Raw genomic sequence first — 21114 nt, forward strand, 5'->3', positions numbered from 1 at the left:
AAAATTTGTCTTTTTGTACTGAAAAAACAACACCTTTGTATCTCCTGCCCAAGCCTAATAAATGAAAGCAGTGAGGCTGATTCAACACACACACTTTTAGAAGACCACTGTCCACAACAATAACTTAGATGTTAAAGTTAAAAGCCTCCAGGCTCTATTATATTCACTCTGAAGCTTAATGCAAATCTAATGCAGATTCCAACCTGAGTCTGTCCAATCAGTAGTGGTGGTCTGCGTAGATACAATACAATTTTACTTTATTTTCATCTTGACAATTAGACAGTTTGGTGACTGTGTGTTATGTGAAGTATAATTCCAAACTAAAGCAAGCCGCCAAATTCCTTCATTATGGCCCTTTTATGAGACCGTTATTGAAATTTAAATGCCATGGTCACTTCAAAGAAGTAATTGTACAATTATTAGTACAAATTATCTGATATTTTATCTGGAAATCTAACTAAATATCTCTTAACATAACACATTTTTAATCCTTGTTAGTTTTTTACCAAATTCCACATCAATGTGAATTAAAGACAGAGACTACATAAATAAAAAAAATAACAACATTTATTTACATTTATACATTTGGCAGTTCTTCAGTTGTATTTTTCAGTATGAATTCTGTTTTAAAATAACATTTCAAATGAGAATAAAGTGTCAGTGACGTCTGGCTTCATGTCGGGTGATCCAGACAGCCACTGTGAGACAGTAATGCGTAATGAGTGGAGCAGAGTGATGCTCGTCTCTTTGAAGGGAATTGGCCCTGTGTTGTGTCTGTTGTGACTTGAGTTTGTCATTGACGGCTGATCCTGGAACTGAGGACACATGATCAGAGATGTTAATCCTGTAATGCTGAAGCCCAGAGCCTGATTTCTGTCTTTAGAAGTCCTGATGTTCGAGTTGTTTCCGCCATTTTCAAGGAACTCAACCCTTAACAGCTGCCTACACCTCAAGTTTAGGATCAGGGCTATAAATGTTACTTAATCAAGACATAAGTTCATGAAGTCTTGTACACCACTGAGAAGAAGAGGAGCTTTGATCCATCAGGGTGTTTTCAGAGGGCAGAGATGCTGTTTCCACCATTATCACTTCCATTCTCTGATTCTCTGTCAAAATTTCTGTGTAACCTCATCCTGGGAAACACAAAACATGTGGAACAAAATTATAAATAAGAATTTAGATACTCAATGAATTATACTCTGAGTTTGTCGTTACAGCAAAGGCCTTTACCTTTGTTGGTTCTTGGTCTCTGTTAACAAAAGAAGAAACATGTTTAGTCAAACATCTCAGAACAAATCAATGCAGATAAAAACATGGTAACTGATGCATATTTTATATTTGAGAACAATCTTTTCAAACTATTTGTATCAGATATTTAACAATATTTTTGCACTTACGCGTCGAAGTCAGCAAGGCGGTCAATACTGTGTTTCCTTTGAGGTAAATCAATGCCAGTACTTAAACTCTGTCTGTCAGAATCTGCCCCCTTTTTCCTGAGGCAGCAAAAATATGTATTAAATACAAAAACAATGTATAATGTACTGTATATATGTATTATATACAAAAACAATGTATAATGTACTGTATATATAGTATGTATTATATACAAACATATACATTACTCCTAAATCATGAGCAAAGTTCAAAGTCAACATAAAAACATAATTTTATCACTAACTGGCATTACATTACTGCATTTTAGGAAAGCTGTACCTACTACTGGCAGTCCAGGTGAAACAGAACAGAGAATTTAAATCAATCAAATATATTAAAAATCAATTCTGATATCATGTTGACTAAGTTTCAATTAGGAATTCTTTTCAGGTTAGTTGACCACAACTAAGTTTACTCTGTGTCTAACACACATTCACACTGATAGAGGGAAGGAAAGAAAAGAAGAAAGAAGGGGGAAAAAACTGCAGTTACATGTAATATCTTACCTGACAAGATGGATAATCTTCAACGCTAAAGTCACACTGACTACAGCCAGCACAACACTGACAGCGATGAGAGCGATTGTGACGGTTTGACTGGATTCTCCAGAGTCTCCAGAACTGTCCTCCACTTTGATTTCCAAACCAGGTCCAAAAACTTTCTCCAGCTCAAAAGTTAAATCTTTGTTCTCAGTGTTCAGTTTCCTGTGGGAGAGAAGATATTTAAGTTTCTGCCCATAACACTCTCATCCTTAAAATATTTACATAGAATAGATGTAATTCAGGCTAGCAAGCCAGAGGGAATTGTTTGTGAAGAGTTTATTTTGTTAATGCACATATTAACATTCATACATTCATTTTTCATATATATATATATATATATATATTCTTGTTAAAGGTGCAAATCTGAGTTTTTGCAGAACTACGCCCCCTCTGGCGACAAGCGAAACTGCGTGCGCGCTCATGGAACACACACACATACACGCACGTTTGCACGAGCTGTTCATAACCAAAGGAGCATCAGCCGCACACTGTGCGGCACACATCTTTTGTTACAGTCATAATGAGGTAATACAGTTATAAATCTGCAAGTCATTTAAAATATATGAAAGGAAAGGCATTCAAGTAAATTACACACTTATATGTGTGTGTGAGGGGAAAACAGGGGTAGTAGAAAACTTCGTTTTTTTTTGTGTATTCAGCCTACGCCTTTAAAATCAAAACACCCACTGACCACAGGGCTATCGGCTCCAACCATTATAACTGTATTTATTGTGAACATGTTTTCTTTTTTCTTCCCCATTTCCACATACTCAACTTTCACATTAGAATAGCCTTAATAAATTGGTATTAGTTCAACTTACTCTTTGACCACCGTGGCTTGGATGACCGCACCACTGGAGTCCATGGCGATGAAACTGACGTAAGTCTTGTCTGTAGATTCACTAAGAATGGTGCGCATCTCATTCCCATCCTCAGCTCTCACACTGAGGATTTTCACAGTCCAGCCTAAAACTTTCCCCATGGAACTGAGGAAAAAGCACACTATCAGATGGTCTAACAGAAAACAAAACAATAACGGGAGGTAACATGAAGTTGAAGTTTCAATTCAGTCTAATGTGCAAAACAGAAAAAAAATGATTAATTAAAGGGGTGATGAACTGAGAAATCAAATTTTCCTTGAGCTTTTTACATCTAAGAGGTCATCATATTATAAGAATATCCTGCAAGTTTCAGAACTGAAAACGTCCTTGTTAGTCCAATCACAGCTTTTATTGACACCAGGCTCAGCAAACGACTCGTTTTTCAAAGTGGGGAACTATGACTGCAGAAGAAGATCAACGCCTACTTTAACACGGCCGGCCCCGCCCACCGATTTAGCCCCGCCCACCGATTTGCGCATTACACGCATAGCTAAATAACTTAGGCTTACCTCGTCATGACAAACCTGATCGAGCTACCGAGTCCGTCTGTTGGCTTCATTTCACTGAGGATTGTTTTGTAAAGAAGACTGGATTTGCAGACCGATTAAGAGTAAAGAACGGTGCTGTGCCGTCTATATTAGATCTGACAAGAATTGTGCAACACACGGACTCTGGGTCGAACATGTATGGGCGAATCATTCCGGTTTACATTTTACAACATTGGACGTTTTCAAAACAATTTCCCCCACGTACACCGATGAGTGAGTCGAAACTCATTATAATATGCAAAACTGTTATCCACTCACAGCAGTGGGCGTTTACTTCCAAGTCTCGGTGCGAGACGCCCATAAAAATTAGGCTCAAAACTAGAGTAGAAAATGTTTTTGAATGCAAAAACCAAGCGAACGTCATAAGTTGACCTCAGACAACAATATAATAAAATGTAAAAAGCCAGTTCATGACCCCTTTAAGAACTGGCTTAAAATAACATTTAGCTCACGATCGATCCATTTTTTTTTTTTATTTGACACCCTGACTGAACTCACTTGATGGGAAGCTTTTCAGTAATTTAAAAAAAAAATTCAATTTCTTTTTCTTTTTTTTGTGTGGAAAAGAACTCTTTGACATTTTCTTTGAAAACATAGCAGAACACACAGATTAGGAACCCCATGAGGGTGAGTAAAATAAATTATTTTTGGGTTAATAGCTGGGTTTCAGTCACGTGATTATGATGACGTGCGGAATGCAGATGAGTGAAGAGCACAATGGAAGAGATGGAGGAAAGTCCGTACTGTACTACTTTACACGCTATTACAAGAGAAAGAAATAAACAAAAAATCAAACATATATTGGACGTGATCCTTACGTTATAAAGAGGAGCGATTTTTCAACTGATTTGAACTATTTTCCTGCCATCGACGCTGTAGATATCAGCAACTACCTCGTCTTGCAGACATACTTTGACTTTACAAAGTTCGGAAACGTTACACGTTACACAAACTTAAGTTGTATTAACTCACCTTTGACGAAGTGATCACTAACGTTACACAGACGTGCATTTTACCATTCGGCTCCTCCCGACCGCAGACATAGGTTTGTTTGCAGGCCGATTTTCCAGAGTTTTTCAATCAATTTCTTGCATTTTCAAACAACTTTTGGTACATGATAAAAACTCCTTGTGGTTTGATCAATTCAAGTAACTATAAATGACTCAACACAGGCATTTTGAGTTTGTTATAGTGCTTTCTAAATGCAGCAAATCACTTCCTGCCCTCCATCTGTGTTTCACGCCATGGCAACGCAGTGGCGTGACATCATATGAAAACAAGCTATTAATCCTGAAACATGTTTCCTCTCAGCTCAAAACACATTAACACTTCACAAATGAAATGCTCTTATTCTATCTTAATAAGACGTTTCAATATCAAATAGAGATTACTCACTCTTCCATCTCTGGTATATTCTTCTCCACTATGTATATGGGCTGGTTTAGGGAGATTACTGAGACGCTGCCACGATGTACACTTTGTTTTACTTCGATCTGCATGTGGCAAACACAAGAAGCCCATCTTTGTAAAGGTGTTCTCTTCTCAATCAATGCCATTGGTCATTTGAAACAGTCTTACAAAAGCTTCCTCTTTTTTTCTCCCTCTGTTTCTGCACACCTGTAGTGTCGTAGTCGTGAACAGCCCCTGTTTATCACTGGCTTTAACCTGTAAGGTCAACTGATTGTCTCTGAATCTGGATGCATCCAGTACGTAGACTTGACCAGTGCTTGCCTCCACATCCAGCAGAGTTGTGAACTGCAGCAGGGAATACTTCAGTTCTGAGCTCTCGCCCACATCAGGGTCCGATGCCTGAGGGACACACCACATTTCAACCAGGTACGTACATGTAAATACAAAAAAATACATTGTATTACTTGCAAATAACAATTTGTCTAGTTTATTATTTATAATATCTACAATTTTGTGCTTTGATGCTAGGGTGCCATGATGCTAGGGTATAAACTCTACTTGTAAGCAATAACATTGGTAATGCTTACCTTAGCAAACAGTACTATATTTAAAAAAGATCGAACTACATCCATTGCATTTATGTATGATGAATATGCCAAGCCACACTCACCTGGACCTTCACTATAGGATATTTGTATGGAGAGATGCTGAAAATCTCTGCTTTATATAGTTCAGCGTCAAACACAGGAGCCTCATTCACGTTCTCAACCTGAACACTGACCTGAAGATTGTGAGAGAAAAAAGTCAAATACAAATATAAATGACCCCTGTGACAGCTTTCTTCTAAGAAGAAAAACTTTTGACTATGCTGTACTTGAAGAGTAAGACTTTAAGAGTAAGAATAAAAACATTCTCTAGGTAAGTACGAGAATGGGGGATGCAGCGGGCATTAACATACATTTGAACAAAATACACTATGCATTAACATAAATTGTGCACTTGTGTAGAGTTTGTTTCTGGCCTTAATTTAAAGTAAGAACAGTACCATTGTCTCTGCAGTGTTTGCAGGAGTTCGGGAGTCTATGGCTTCTACTGTGAGGATGTACCACTCCTCTTCCTCCTTGTCCAGCGGTCTCAGAGCTTTTATGGTTCCCTCACCATCCACAGAGAAGATATCCTCATGTGACTTCATGTTATAGCTGACCGAAACCAGTGGACTTCCTGTGAATGCCTTGACCTTCCCCACTGTTGAGGCCTCAGGTTCATTCTCTTTTATTGTGAAGTTGTAGGAGGAGCTTTCAAAACTCACACTCTCATTGACAGGAGCAATTTTGAAGTAGATCAAGACTTCGGCTACAGAGAGAAGAAAGATGTTCGTTTTGACATGTTCTATTGAGGTCAGGTTGATTTTTAAATGCAAACCAAGGGCACGCGTTTGAGACACAAATGTACCATAACGTGCACAAGATGCAGGACTCACTTTAGATTTAGGCAGTGTTTTACAAGATTTAGAACATTTTGTGCTGAAATCTAAACAAAATAGATCAAAAGAAAAAAGAATAGAAAAAAAGTGAATAAATACCCCCCAAAAAGTGCCACAGCTGTTTGATTTGGAGCTGAAATAGTCTCAAAATGTGTTCATTTGTAAAATATGATGTAAAAAAGATAATTCACACGCACAAAATTCACATACAAATCCACAGTGATCCACACATACACACTATTTGCAAATTCAACAATCAATTTGTACACAAATACTTGAATTAAAATAAAATTAAAATGTGAATTAAAATGATGTGTTTGTAAATATAGAATATATATGCTTACGGATTTGTGAATCATATTTTGTTAATACATTCATTTTGAGACTATTGTAGCTTTATATGTTATTTCCAATAATGTGAAATGACCCCCCAGTTTTAACTCTATAAAAGTTTTGTGCTGGCATAAACTGCATTAACAACACTACTAGAACTAGCCCTTTTTCTATCTCTTTGTGGACATACAGTAGGTGGGATCACACTACACTAGAGAGAGCTCCTAAGGAAGAACAACAATATTGTTATGAAGCCCAAACCTTCATCAGATTTTGGTGGTGTTCCATGATCTGTCGCTATAGCAGTGAGGGTTAGCAGCGTGTTTTCTGTGACCTCGCCAAGGTCAGAGGTCAAAGTGATGTCTCCTGTGTCAGCATCCAATGCGACCATTGAGGAGTCTTCAGAGAAACTACAGAAACACAACAAAGGAGTTATGTAGGTAAGTGTGTTCATGGTTTAGCCTTCATATTGATGATCCTAATGGGAGTTTAGTCTTAAGATTACCTGTAGCTAATTAGCGAGTTGATTCCAGCGTCTTTATCTGTGGCCGAGAGCGTCAGCAGCACCTCTCCAACCTTGCCATCTTTAACCAGAATGCTTTTGCTGTATGTGTCAGAGCTGAAAACTGGAGCGTTGTCATTGACGTCTGTGATACTGACCCTCACTTTGGTGATGTTCTGCAGAAAATGAACCCAAAAAATCCTTTGTAGTGCAGACCAAAAGTTCATATTTGCAATGTCGAGAATCCACAATTAATGTGTGGAATTACCAATAATTTACTTGTAAGGACTGAACTAGTATAAGAAATACAGCCTTTTTTACAAACGCATACAATCTAGTACATAGTGCAGCTTCTTTTTGCATATTTGTGTGCCATTTAGGGATGGACAAATCCCAACCTCAAATTAGATATTTTAAGGACGAAATTAATGCCCTAGCCAACATTTCCATGTGGGCCCCATCTGGGATTTTTGTTGGGCTGTCACTTGTGCCCTGTAATCCAAATGGGGCCCAAAATAAAATTCTCCATCAGCTCCATGTGGCCCCCATTGATGTTGGGCCCATTTATATGTTTATTAAATGGGCTAACTTGGGTTGCAAATGGGTGCTGCTAATATAAGGTTTTTTAATGTTTTATTTGTCCCACTGGAATCCTTCAAGAAAGTAATAAATGTGTCCCAGTTTTCACCCACTATGATCTCACACACTCACACAAAAAAACCTAATGTGGCCCCATAAGGTTTTTGTGTGTAGCCCAATTTGGACCCATTATTAGCACCCATTTGCTACTCAAGTGAGCCCATGAAATTAACATCTAAATCAGACCCTCTTAGAGCCCAATTTGGACCCATTATTAGCACCCATTTGCCTGTTATATGGATTACGATTCTGGATTGTCACAATAAAGCTGCATTTGGATCTTCAAGCTGGGTATCTGAGCAGGCCCTAATGGCCCTGTCTCAAATGGCACCCTAAACACTCGCAGTCTTCCTACGAGTCTGCACTTTTGTGATGTTACGCCACTTTGACTGTCGGGAAGAAGTCTGCTCTGGAGCTCGAATCAGTGCGGGCCATGATGGTCCTCAAGGATCGCAGGCCAAGTTCATGGTCTACGCCCTCCAATTAAGTGGTTTGGGGGTGGGGGTTGGGTTGTGCATCATTGGCCAATCCAAGAGTCCAGCACTTCCAAGTCTGGTGATAGCAAGTCCAGTGCTCTCAGCGCTTCCCTATCTGGGGGTACCAAGTCCAGAGCCTCTCCACGACATGGCGGCCACACCAGAGTCTCCAGCCATCATAGACGCTGCACCTGTTTGAGGAGCATCTCAATACTGGAGGGTCTGGAACACTGGATTCTGGAATACTGGAGAGTCTGGAATACTGGAGGGACTGGAATACTGGAGCATCTGGAATACTGGAGAGTCTGGAACACTGGATTCTGGAATACTGGAGGGTCTGGAATACTGGAGCATCTGGAATACTGGAGAGTCTGGAACACTGGAGTCTGGAATACTGGAGGGTCTGGAATACTGGAGTGTCTGGAATACTGGAGCATCTGGAATACTGGAGAGTCTGGAACACTGGATTCTGGAATACTGGAGGGCCTGGAATACTGGATCATCTGGAATACTGGAGGGTCTGGAACATTGGATTCTGGAATACTGGAGGGTCTGGAATACTGGAGCGTCTGGAATACTGGAGCATCTGGAATACTGGAGAGTCTGGAACACTGGATTCTGGAATATTGGAGGGTCTGGAATACTGGAGCATCTGGAATACTGGGGAGTCTGGAACACTGGATTCTTGAATACTGGAGAGTCTGGAATACTGGAGGGTCTGGAATACCGGAGCATCTAGAATACTGGAGAGACTGGAACACTGGATTCTGGAATACTGGAGAGTCTGGAATACTGGAGGGTCTGGAATACTGGAGCGTCTGGAATACTGTAGGGTCTGGAATACTGGAGAGTCTGGAATACTGGATTCTGTAATACTGGAGAGTCTGGAATACTGGAGAGTCTGAAACACTGGATTCTGGAATACTGTAGAGTCTGGAATACTGGAGGGTCTGGAATACCGGAGCATCTAGAATACTGGAGAGACTGGAACACTGGATTCTGGAATACTGGAGAGTCTGGAATACTGGAGGGTCTGGAATACTGGAGCGTCTGGAATACTGTAGGGTCTGGAATACTGGAGAGTCTGGAATACTGGATTCTGTAATACTGGAGAGTCTGGAATACTGGAGAGTCTGAAACACTGGATTCTGGAATACTGTAGAGTCTGGAATACTGGAGCGTCTGGAATACTGTAGGGTCTGGAATACTGGATTCTGGAATTTTGGAGAGTCTAGAATACTGGAGAGTCTGGAATACTGGATTCTGTAATACTGGAGTGTTTGTAATACTGGAGCATCTGGAATACTGGAGCATCTGGAATACTGGAGCATCTGGATTACTGGAGTGTCTGGAATACTGGAGCATCTGGAATACAGGAGCATCCGGAATACTGGAGCGTCTGGAATACTGGAGCATCTGGAATACTGGAGCATCTGGAATACTGGAGCGTCCAGAATACTGGAGCGTCTGGAATACTGGAGCATCTGGAATACTGGAGCGTCTGGAATCTGGAATACTGGAGCATCTGGTATACTGGAGCGTCCGGAATACTGGAGCATCTGGAATACTGGAGCGTCTGGAATACTGGAGCGTCTGGAATCTGGAATACTGGAGAGTCTGGAATACTGGAGCATCTGGAATACTGGAGCGTCTGGAATACTGGAGCGTCTGGAATCTGGAATACTGGAGAGTCTGGAATACTGGAGAGTCTGGAATACTGGAACGTCTGGAATCAGGAATACTGGAGCGTCTGTAATACTGGAGCGTCTGTAATACTGGAATACTGGATTGGGTTACTGGACTGGAATACATTTGGATTGTTGATTTTTTGGATTATTTGTCCATGTGTTTGACCCTTTGCTCGTAAAATGGATTACGATTCTGGATTGTCCTAATAAAGCTGCATTTGGATCTTCAACCGAAGTCTCAGGGCAGTCCGTAACTGTTGCTCATTGTTAGTAAATATTAGTTAATGGATCAAATAACCTTAACTAATGGAATCATATTCTAAAGTGTTATCCAAAATCTTATGTCATAGCCATGAGTTCTTTTTTTGTGTGTGTGTGATGAGCGGGCTTTTAAAAAAATATGCATCAGGCAATCTGTTAACAATCTGAGGTAATGCCATTGTGAAATGGCCCCCCAGTTTTAACTCTGTAAATGTTTTGTGCTGGCATAACTGTAGTAACAATAGCACTACATTAGAACTAGAATTTTTCTGCCTCTTTGTGGACATATTTACAGTATTAAGGTGGGAACACACTACACTTCACAATCAATACATTCACTATTTGTATGGAACAACATACATTTACATCATGCAATAATACAAATGAATAGAAATGATGTACAATGTACATTTCTCTGTGGGATTGCATGATCCATAGCAACAATGACCACATCATACACATCCTGTGTCTCTCGATCCAGCTCCTCAATAGCTAGTAGAGTCCCATCCTACAAGTGAAGGAAATTAACATGTTTTTATAAGATCTGAACATTACAATGTCATGTTTATAAAAATATGTCATAGACTGTAGATATCATGTACTGATTAAGTCCCCTTACCTCTCTGAATCTGAATATTTCATTCTGTGAGAAAGTAGTGATGGTGACACGACCGTTGTCTCCAATGTCAGCATCTGTGGCTGAGATTTTGCTCACATCTCCAGGTGATGAGGGTGTGTACACACCTTCCTGAATCTCAATGATCTCTGGGAGAGGAAGGAATTGTGGGTTGTTGTCATTGAGGTCCAGAACAGTGATGATGACCTGAGCTGTGGAGCTTAAACCATCGACAGGCTGGTCTACAGCTACAACCTGAGAAAGACAACGCAAGCATCCCATACAGAATGAATAGTCATCCTGAACATTTTGTAAGTAGTTGCATTTAAGAAATGAATGTGATTGCTTTTGTACCTGTAGGATGTAACTGTCTACAGTTTCTCTATCCAAGGTAGCGTCGCTCCGAAGTGATATTACTCCTTGACTGTTGATAGCGAAGGTATCGCTAACCATGATAAAGTGACCTTTGGAGAACCCACCCTGATCGGAGAGAAAACTAGATAAGGTAAGTACATTAAAAAAAACTTTGAATGTTGGCTTGACAAAGCCTTAAATGGAAGTTTATATCAGCTTGGTTTAAGTTTGAAGACTTGGGGAGTTAGATGAGAGTTTTAAAGGTGCAGTATGCATAGGGAGACCAGAAGTCCCGAAATCTAAGCTGCTGTCCCGAATTCCGAAACCGGCCTTAATTGTCCCGAAAATTATACTAAAGCAAAATCTTGATATAAAACATTAAAAAACTGTCTGTGGAAGTTGAGTCGTCCTGCAGCCAGCCCCCTCAAGTTGCAGCAGCCGCAGCCGCGAGGACAGTGAATGTGCTGGCAGACAGTCTAAACTTTTGTTTTTTACGAACGTCAATTTCGCTCTTGACGCGCGAATGGATTCAAAGTGTTCACTTTGAGTATACTTTGAGTATACTTTGAGTACACTTCGAGTATAACTAGACTTTGATATTACTGCTGATAAAATTACTGAGGAGCTTATATACAGTATGTATACAGTGATAGGCGTCATATTCCTGTAGGTAGACGTGGATCAGCTGAGAGTCAGGTGATGCAAGCTTGACTAACGTGACCTGCCAGAACTGGTGCTACACTTGATTTTTGGGTGAACTAACCCTTTGAGGTGTTCGAATTTGTTAATGTGTGGTTAAGTGGTTGCTTAGTTTTTTTGAGTTGTTGGTAGCTCTGGATGATTGGATCATCATTTTTGGTGTTTAAAAATGGTTTACTGTATTTTTTATTTTTGTGTTTTTTATCTACTTTACAAAGAGACAGTGATGTTTTCAGGAACTGTACCAGGTCTAGATCAGTGACTCTAGTCTGAAGCACAAACTGAGACTGTGGTGAATTTTCCAGAATAGATACGGTGTACTCATCCTGGTCAAATTTTGGAGGGTTGTCGTTCACATCCTCAATGGTGACGGACACCACAGTGTTAGCCGTCTTACTGGCATCATCCTGCTGAGTTGCCTATTTATAAGGAAATCATGAATAGAAAATATTAACAAACACATTACTGAAACCTCTTTAGATTCATGAATGTCTTCAGAAACGTCTGATACCTGTATGTAAACCGTTATCTGGTCGATTTCCTCTCTGTCTAGTGCCGTTTTCACAAAGATGACTCCACTGTTTTGATTGATGTCAAAGTTACTCTGATATTCATTTGGAATGACTGGAACAGAAATGTGGATATTTGCTGTGTTATTATCAGAAACTTAATATAGAATATGACTATATTTCTTTATTCAAACGGAAGTGTGTTATTAGCAGTGTAAAGTACTTGTTTTATCACAATTACTGTGCTTGACTAGAGTTAGGTAGATTTATTATCAGAATTAAAATCAGTGTTTCACTCTTGCTCTCACGCATCTACAGTAAAACTTTATTTGGAAACAGGTGGAGGAGGTTATTTATATTAGGACTCGTGTCATGTAAGTGTGTTATCACCTGCTGTTATGTTGTAAAGTACAGTCTCGTTGATGCCCGTGTCGCCATCTTGAGCTTTTATGGCCTCAGGAGTGACTTCTGAAAACGGTCCTACCTGTGCATGGACAGAAAAGACATGAAGGGTTCATTTGTTTGATCAGACATGCGTTTAAATATTGATCATGACGTCATTTACCTGATTTTCCTCAATGGATGCCTTGTAGAAACTGTGATCAAAATAAGGGTTTAGATTGTCAAAATCTTCAACTGTTATTGTAACTGTTGTGGTGTCACTGAATTCTTCTTTGTCCTGCAAGGAAACATAGTGTTTTAATACTATCTACATTAAAATGATAGTTCATCCAAAAAAATTATATTTCAATGAATGGGAAATAGCAGTTTGTACAATTCTACTAAACAGAAGAAAGTAAGTCCTGCACTCTTAGAAAAAAGGGAAATGGAGTGGCACCCTTTCAAAATGTATTACATATATTTGTAACAATGAGCCCATTCTCATCCCAAGATATCGTCAATATGAGACGCAGATATATATGGGCCAGAAGGCGCCTCCTAGTGGTCTAACCCTAACCCTACCCCAGACCTAAACCTACCCATAACCGAAGCGTGTTATATTGACACTAAAGGGTGCCATGTGCGTTAGATATAATGCATTGTCAAAAGTGTCATATATGACGCCCTGGGATGAGAATGCGTTGTAATAATAGGCTATGCCTGCACCGTTTAGGTGTAAAGAAGGATACAAAGGTGTACCTTTTGTAAGAGTAATGCCCCAGTGACAACTTTTGTGGGTGAGTAAAATAATTTTCACTCTTGGAAAACTATTCCTTTAAATGTAAAGCAATGCTTAGTAAAATGGATGTGGGACTGGCATGTCAAAGTTTGTCTTTACTTTGTCTGTAGCTTGCACAGTGAAGATGTACTCTTGAGCATTGTCGTAGTTCAGACGTTGTTTCAACCTGATGTTTCCGTCACTTCTCACTTCAAATTCATCTGGTGCTGGAGACTGTCAAGAAGACATGATTTAAATGACACAAACTGAGCTCACGCATTATTACACTCAAATATTTATATATTTTCTAAAAAATAACTGAATACATTGGTGTTAAATATGATCTAGGGGCGGCAGTGCCTCAGTGGTTCATGTAGGTTGTCTACAAACCGAAAGGTTGGTGGTTCAATCCTCGGTTCCACCTGACCAAGTGTCGAGGTGTCCATGAGCAAGACACCTAACCCCAGCTGCTCCCGACGAGCTGGCTGGCGCCTTGCATGGCTGACACCGCCGTCGGTGTGTGAATGAGTGTGTGAATGGGTGAATGTGAGGCAAATGTAAAGCGCTTTGGTGGCCATTAGGTCTATGAAAGCGCTATATAAATGCAGTCCATTTACCATTTAGCATCTATATTAAATATTTCAAAAATTTTAAAACATTGATTAACCGGCATATAATAAAATTAACTTAGAAATCATTTAAAATTAAATTAAAGTTTTTTGTAAACAATTAACCAATCACAGAGCATGATTAACAGAGCTTGACATGTTAGTCATGGTGATTCTATTTTGATGTGTCTGGCTGTATTCTGCTTTTCGTTTGAGATTCTCTGAGAACTGCTCGAGAACTCCTGGCTGTAATATTAAGCATTTAAAGGACAGTTACTCAAGTCTGTCTGTCTGCACAGCAAGAAAACAAGTAAGTTAGAATTATCGACTCGGCTGTAGTCGTCTGGAAATGGCAATATATCTAGACGTGCTAGCGTATGAGTTGTGGTAGTATAGTTCATTTTAGGGAAACAAATCTATAATAGTTAGGTTTGAGTAAAAATCTATAACAGTATCTATATGGTAGTCTTCTAAACAAAAGTGAGCATACGCATATAAAGCAGATCCAATTTTATCTCTTAAATTTAGTTTTTCTTTTTTGGGAAAATGGATCAAACATGTATGATTATTTTTGCACTTTTTGTCCAGCTATGTAGCAAATCATAGGTCAAGTTTTCAGAGAAATGTAGTTCCAGGAACATGTCTACTATCACGGTATTCTATAATTTTACTTTTGTGAAAGCCTGTTATGTTTGTATTATATCAAATTAGACTCACCTGTATAGAATATGTAATATTGTTTTTTTCTGGAGAAACATCAGCATCTTCCGCTATAACCCTGAGCACATCTGAACCCACCGTTGTCGTCTGGAGCAAAAGACACAGTTTACAAAGAGATGCGAGTCTCTGAGTGACCAAACACACTTCTGCTGTTTAAAGATGTGACATTACACACACCTCTGACACTGTGGCGCTGTATGTTTTATTCTGGAAGATCGGAGGATTGTCATTGACATCCTGAATATCTAGCGCCCGTGCATTTTTCAGCTGAAATCCACAATGAAATATTTGTAATGAAGATTTATGTGAGGATACCTATTTCCATCATTCTTATTGAATTATGCTAATGTGTAAATAAACATACCCCTGTGTTTGAGCAGGTCACTGAATAATACAAACTCCCTCCCGACTGGAAGAAATAAAACACACAAAGAGACACACAGTATGTGGCACTTTCTTCCATTATAAAAGTAATATGTATGGTTATGTTCTTTTTATATTTATATACTTTATCTAACAAATATAATAGTGAAACAAACCTCCTTAAGTTCATCAGCATCCAGTGGTTTGATGGTTCGTACAGTAGCGTTTGAGGTTCCATTGAAGTAAATCAGCTCCAGAAAGTTTTCAGCAATGGAATCAAAATATCCCTCCAGCACCAGACGATCATCAGGTCCGATATTAGTGATGAAAATAACCTCTACATTTCCTGAAGGCCAGATCAGATGCATATTTTAATACTCTTCATAGACTGTCTAAAACATAATGCCAGTATTGATCAATCATTACTACTTGTAATACTTGTAATGCTGCGCCCAGACGGAAAAGTGTTTCAAATGACCACAACATTAAAACATTTCAGTACATTAATAAAACATTAAAGGGGTCATGAATTGAGAATGAGAAAAATAAAAACATCCTGTTAGTTTTAGAACTCAAGACATCCTTGTTGTGTCAGTAAATCAAGCCTTCACATTGTTTCTGTTATTTACATTGTGATTAAATTATATCCAGAAAACAATCAAAGAACGCTCCCTTTGCCAATGACCTCCCAGATGACCCGACCCCTATTCTTAAGGTCATTCAACTAACTTACTTTTGAGAGTTAAAAAAAATTCTTTCTGTGGACATTTATATTTTCCATAACGAAGGTCTTCAGCAATTGGCCACGGACTTTGAGAGAGCGTAGAATTGTCTTTATCAAAGCACTGCCTGCAGCTGCAACTATGGAAGCTGGTTTCCACCATTGAATAAAAAATATAAAAGTGAATTGCTTTATTACACTCAATTCTGACTTCATAACTCACAATTCTGACTTAATAACTTGCAATTGCAACTTTTTATCACTGAATTCTGACTTTATATCACGCAATTCTGACTTTATATCACGCAATTCTGACTTTATATCACGCAATTCTGACTTTATAACTCGCTATTCTGACTTTATATCACACAATTCTGACTTTATATCACGCAATTCTAACTTTATAACTCGCTATTCTGACTTTATATCACGTAATTCTGACTTTATATCTCACAATTCTGACTTTATATCATGCAATTCTGACTATATCACGGATTTCTGACTTTATATCCCGCAATTCTGACTTTATATCTCGCAATTCTGACTTTATATCTCACAATTCTGACTTTATATCACGTAATTCTGACTTTATAACTCGCAATTGCGACTTTATATCACGCAAATTCTGACTTTATAATCACGCAATAATGACTTTATAACACGCAATTCTGACTTTATAACTCGCAATTGCGACTTTATATCACGCAAATTCTGACTTTATAATCACGCAATAATGACTTTATAACACGCAATTATGACTTTATAACACGCAATTCTGACTTTATAACTTGCAATTGTGACTTTATAACACGCAATTCTGACTTTATAACTTGCAATTATGACTTTTTTATATCTCGCAATTCTGACTTTATAATTCGCAATTGCGAGTGCGACTTTATATCGCGACTTTATATCAATTGCGACATTATAACTCGCAATTCTGAATTGATATCATGCAATTCTGACTTTATAACAAGAAATTATGACTTTTTAACTCACAATTCTGACTTTATAACTCACAATTCTGACTATAACTCGCAATTCTGACTATAACTCGCAATTCTGACTATAACTCGCAATTCTGACTATAACTCGCAATTCTGACTTGATATCACGCAATTCTGACTTTTTAACTCGCAATTTCCGACTTTATATCTCGCGATTCTGACTTTTTTTGACTCGCAATTGAGACTTTATAACACTTTATTTTGACTTTATAACTCACAATTCTGACTTAATAACTTGCAATTGCGACTTTTTATCACTCAATTCTGACTTTATATCACGCAATTCTGGCTTAATAACTCGAAATTACATCTTTATATCACACAAATCTGAGATAAAAAGTCAATTGTTTTTTTTGTTTTGTTTTTTATCCGGTGGCAGAAACAAGCTTCCAATCAGAGGGCTAAAATAAGGGTAGGAAAAATGCATTTTATTTCTAAATAATTTTTGATGTAAAAATCTGAGTAATGTAATAAGTGCATAGGAAACATTCTAAAATACTAAATGCAGTTCATGACCCCTTTAATATTACATTAATCAAAAAACAAATTGTTGCTTGTAAATGAAAAACTAATATTGTAGACTAGTTTATACATAGTTAGTTTGTTAAGTCATGTGGACATTTCTTACCTGTATATCCCTCCGGGACACTCCCTAAATACTTATTAGTTCCAGTCTCACAGTTTATCTCTGACGAGGTACCTTAAACAACAAGTCATTGGTTTAAGGACTTAACAAAAAGATAAAAGGCTAAATATAGTAATACACAATATATTGAAAAAGAGAAATTAAGCATTCAGTTTAAAAATTGTTGAAATTTAGCTGAAATAGTATGGCTCAACTATGGGGATATAATTGTTGCTTTATTCCAAATTATTATGATCCACTAATAAATGTAAAGACATATATAATGAGATCTACGAATAATCTTTAGGAGTATCACTTAAAGTAATTAACAACGCATTCTCACCCCAAGGCGTCACCTTTGACCATGCTTCAATATTTGACGTTTTAGGCGCCCTTTAGCGTCACTTACATGACGCGATCCTATGGCGTCATCTAACTGACGCTAAAGGAAAGCGTCAGTTAGGTTCTCAAACTGGGGGCCGTGGCCCCATGGGGGGCCACTAGATGGCGCTAGGGGGGCCGCAAAGAAATTCTAGAATATGAAATTATTTAAAAAAATTATTTTACCTGTATGTAAGTTTGGATTGTCCTATGTGAAATCTGCATTGCATGATTTCTTTTATATTGTAAAACTTGTATAAAATTGTATGTCTTCTATATTGAAAAAGTATTTCTTTAAGTAGAGTAGAATTTTTTTGTTTGTTTCTTGCTGAAAAAACAGATTGCTGTTCAAATTTGCAAACCAAACTTGAGCCACTGTCATTTACTACCTTAAAATGTAAGAAGTTTAATGCACTTTTTTACAATCAGCAAATTAATTTTTCAGTGTTTATCTTTTACTATGAACATCACAAATGTTCAGTATTCAATACTTTTGTTGCACTTTTCAGACAATATTACTGTTAACTGTCAAAACCATTTTTTATAAAAAAAATGTTATATTTAATGAAATGTACAATTATACTAATTTTGTATATTCAAAGACATAAAGCTAAAAACAGAACTGTTGTTCCAGCATTGTACAAATTCATTTGTTTTTGGTACAATCTAAAATTTGTAAGTAAAATTGTACGTTTGAGGATGTTTTCGTTATGAGTTTTCTTTTGGGGGGGCCACAAAAGGATTCACCCTACACAAGGGGGCCTCCTCCTAACTGTTAGAGGACGCGGTTAGGTTTAGGTGTGGGGTGGGGGTAGGGTACACGCGATCCTAGGACGTCATCTAACTCAGTGTTTCCCAACCCTGTTCCTGGCGGCACACCAACACTGCGTGTTTTCATTGTCTCCCTAATCAAACACACCTGACTCAACCCATCAGCTCATAATCAGGTGGGTTAATGAGCTGATGGGTTGAATCGGGTGTGTTTGATTAGGGAGACAAAGAAAACACAGTGTTGGTGTGCCGCCAGGAACAGGGTTGGGAAACACTGATCTAACTGACGCTAAAGGGCGCCTAAAGCGTCAGATATTGAAGCATGTCCAAATGCTTCCCAAGGCGTCAGTTAAGTGACGCCTTGGGGGTGAGAATGGGCTGTAATTAAATTCACAAGTAAATAAAATGACATTTGGCAATAAAATATTCACAAATATGTGTTTTATGTCCCAAACACAACTCTGCCCACTCCGCATTTGTGGAATTTGCTCAATTTTTCTGGTGTCAAGAGTCAAGACCATAGACTAAAAAAATCAAGACATGTAGAGTGGAGACAAATTTACAAATAAGTAGACTCCACCCACCGTCTACTCAAGTCAATCAGACAACAGCCACATTGCCCAGACCTATCATACTCTAGCATGCCCTCGCTCCAACCAATCACGATTTGCATTGCACTGAAATTATTTGTTCATTCTGCATTGGCTCAGACTACCCTATCTCACGACCAATTCGTACGAATTCGTACGAGTGATTCAAAAGTGGCTAATTCGTACTAATTCATACGACCTCACTCGTACAAATTTGTACGATTTGTCTAAACCCACGTGACGGTTATGTTTAGGGGCGGGGTCAGGGGTAGGTCATTCGTACGAATTCATACGAATTGGCTAATTCGTAAAATATGTACGATTTAGCTAAATCGTACTAATTCGTACGAGTGAGGTCGTACGAATTGTTACGAATTAGCCACCTCGTAAAATTCGTACGAATTCCCGTGAGATCGGGTTGGCTCAGATAGGAAGTATAAGGTCCATACAAATTGGTTAAGTAAAAGATGTTTAACATTTTTATTTCGTTGGACCATTACGTATCAATCCAAGCCACAGTTTTAACTCCACCCACCGTTTCTTCAAGCCAATCAGATAACGGCCACATTGAGCTGACTATCTATTTGTGAATTTAGTAAATGTTTGTGAAACTCCAAACGTATATTTGTGGATCTCATTCTATTTATTTGTGAATATGTCTAAATGTTTATTAATTTATTTGTGGATCATAATCTATTAATACGGAATAAAGCAACAATCATATCTACTCAACTGCTATTCTCAAATCTTCTCCTTGCATAAATCATTTGCCACCATGGCATGCAAGTTGTTCAGAGAGTAGCTAAGTTAATGAACAGTGACTTAGAATAGAAAATATAAATGATGATGTAAACAAATCAACATCATCATGAAAAGTATTTACTTCATTAGAAGACCTTTGTCCTGTAAAACATGTTTATAAACAGGCATGTACCATAGATAGATAGGTCTGGATATACGATAGTCGCATTTCTTTTCTGGTAAACAACACAGTCAAATTAACAAAGTTCCAGTTCTGCCCACCATCTTAAACTTCAGCTGGTTATGAATAAATTTGACTTACCAACAGCACTCCTTACACCGTGTACATGAAGACAAGCTAAAATAAATAAAATGTAGAATAAATCAATTTTTTCCATAATTCACTGTCAGTGCCGCCTGTATTATGAAGGCTGGCAGGGAAGAGAGTGAATATTCCTCGTGTAATTTCCCCATCTGAGCTGTTCCTTATTGTATGCCATAAACATGTTATTATCCGGTATCAAAGTGTCAAAGGTGCTTCATAAAGGCCAACAGGAGTGTTGTGGGAGGGATCTACTGGAAAGAAGTTGATGATTCAAAAAGTTGACAAGAATTTTATAGAATAGTTTATAGTTCAGTCAGTGTTTCACCAGTAGACCAATTCAACAGTAAAAGTTTATAATCTGAGTGTGATTGTATTTCAAACCAATTAATACAGTTATAAATATATTTTAAAAAAATCTTATATATGTTATCGTTTATAGTAACCTTATCAATATCAGGAGTCTTTGCCCTTTTTCAGGCCAGGGTAGAAAGATTGAGTAAGGAATCCTATTACATTGTATAACATTGAGTGTTGCATTTTAGACTTGTATTTTTAATACATATTAAAAAAAAAATCTCTCAAAGACTAGCCTTTCACTCAAATATAAAGACTTCTGTAAAGATACGTGAAAACAATATATATTTCACTCTGCACTGCTGTATAACTCAAAAGTTTATTATTATTATTATTATTATTATTTAGGGCTGTGCAAAAGTTAATTGAGATTA

The 21114-nt window shown here is 38.0% G+C and overlaps 1 protein-coding gene across 1 annotated transcript; it reads right to left on the reverse strand.

Annotated features, from left to right (window-relative positions):
• Positions 1-253: 253 nt before the first annotated feature.
• On the reverse strand, positions 254-20534 carry LOC120488878 (cadherin EGF LAG seven-pass G-type receptor 2-like). Its single transcript, XM_039685495.2, has 25 exons — positions 20384-20534; positions 17582-17653; positions 15402-15571; positions 15227-15271; positions 15040-15129; positions 14860-14949; positions 13655-13768; positions 12941-13054; positions 12766-12859; positions 12378-12490; positions 12112-12285; positions 11168-11293; positions 10817-11068; positions 10607-10705; positions 7137-7309; positions 6893-7041; positions 5861-6168; positions 5486-5596; positions 5023-5214; positions 4801-4898; positions 2798-2962; positions 1941-2138; positions 1398-1493; positions 1231-1249; positions 254-1133 (listed from the first exon to the last, which is right to left on the reverse strand). Exons 1-25 carry the CDS (start codon positions 20457-20459, stop codon positions 1110-1112), a joined length of 3162 nt encoding a protein of 1053 aa, XP_039541429.2. The 5' UTR covers positions 20460-20534; the 3' UTR covers positions 254-1109.
• Between the last annotated feature and the right edge of the window lie 580 nt (positions 20535-21114).

This window comes from Pimephales promelas, chromosome 6 (genome assembly GCF_988280905.1).
Source record: "Pimephales promelas chromosome 6, fPimPro1.hap1.1, whole genome shotgun sequence".
Classification (NCBI taxonomy): Eukaryota; Metazoa; Chordata; class Actinopteri; order Cypriniformes; family Leuciscidae; genus Pimephales; species Pimephales promelas.

What these genes read in the sequence shown, in the direction of transcription:
- LOC120488878 (XM_039685495.2), bottom strand. Translation starts at nt 20,459, where the DNA reads ATGGAAAAAATTGATTTATTCTACATTTTATTTATTTTAGCTTGTCTT. An exon ending in GAGTCACTGATCTAGACCTG is followed by an intron (nt 11,294 to 12,111) that starts GTACAGTTCCTG and finishes CTCTCCGATCAG; the next exon opens with GGTGGGTTCTCCAAAGGTCA. An exon ending in AACTCGCTAATTAGCTACAG is followed by an intron (nt 7,042 to 7,136) that starts GTAATCTTAAGA and finishes GTGTTTCTGTAG; the next exon opens with TTTCTCTGAAGACTCCTCAA.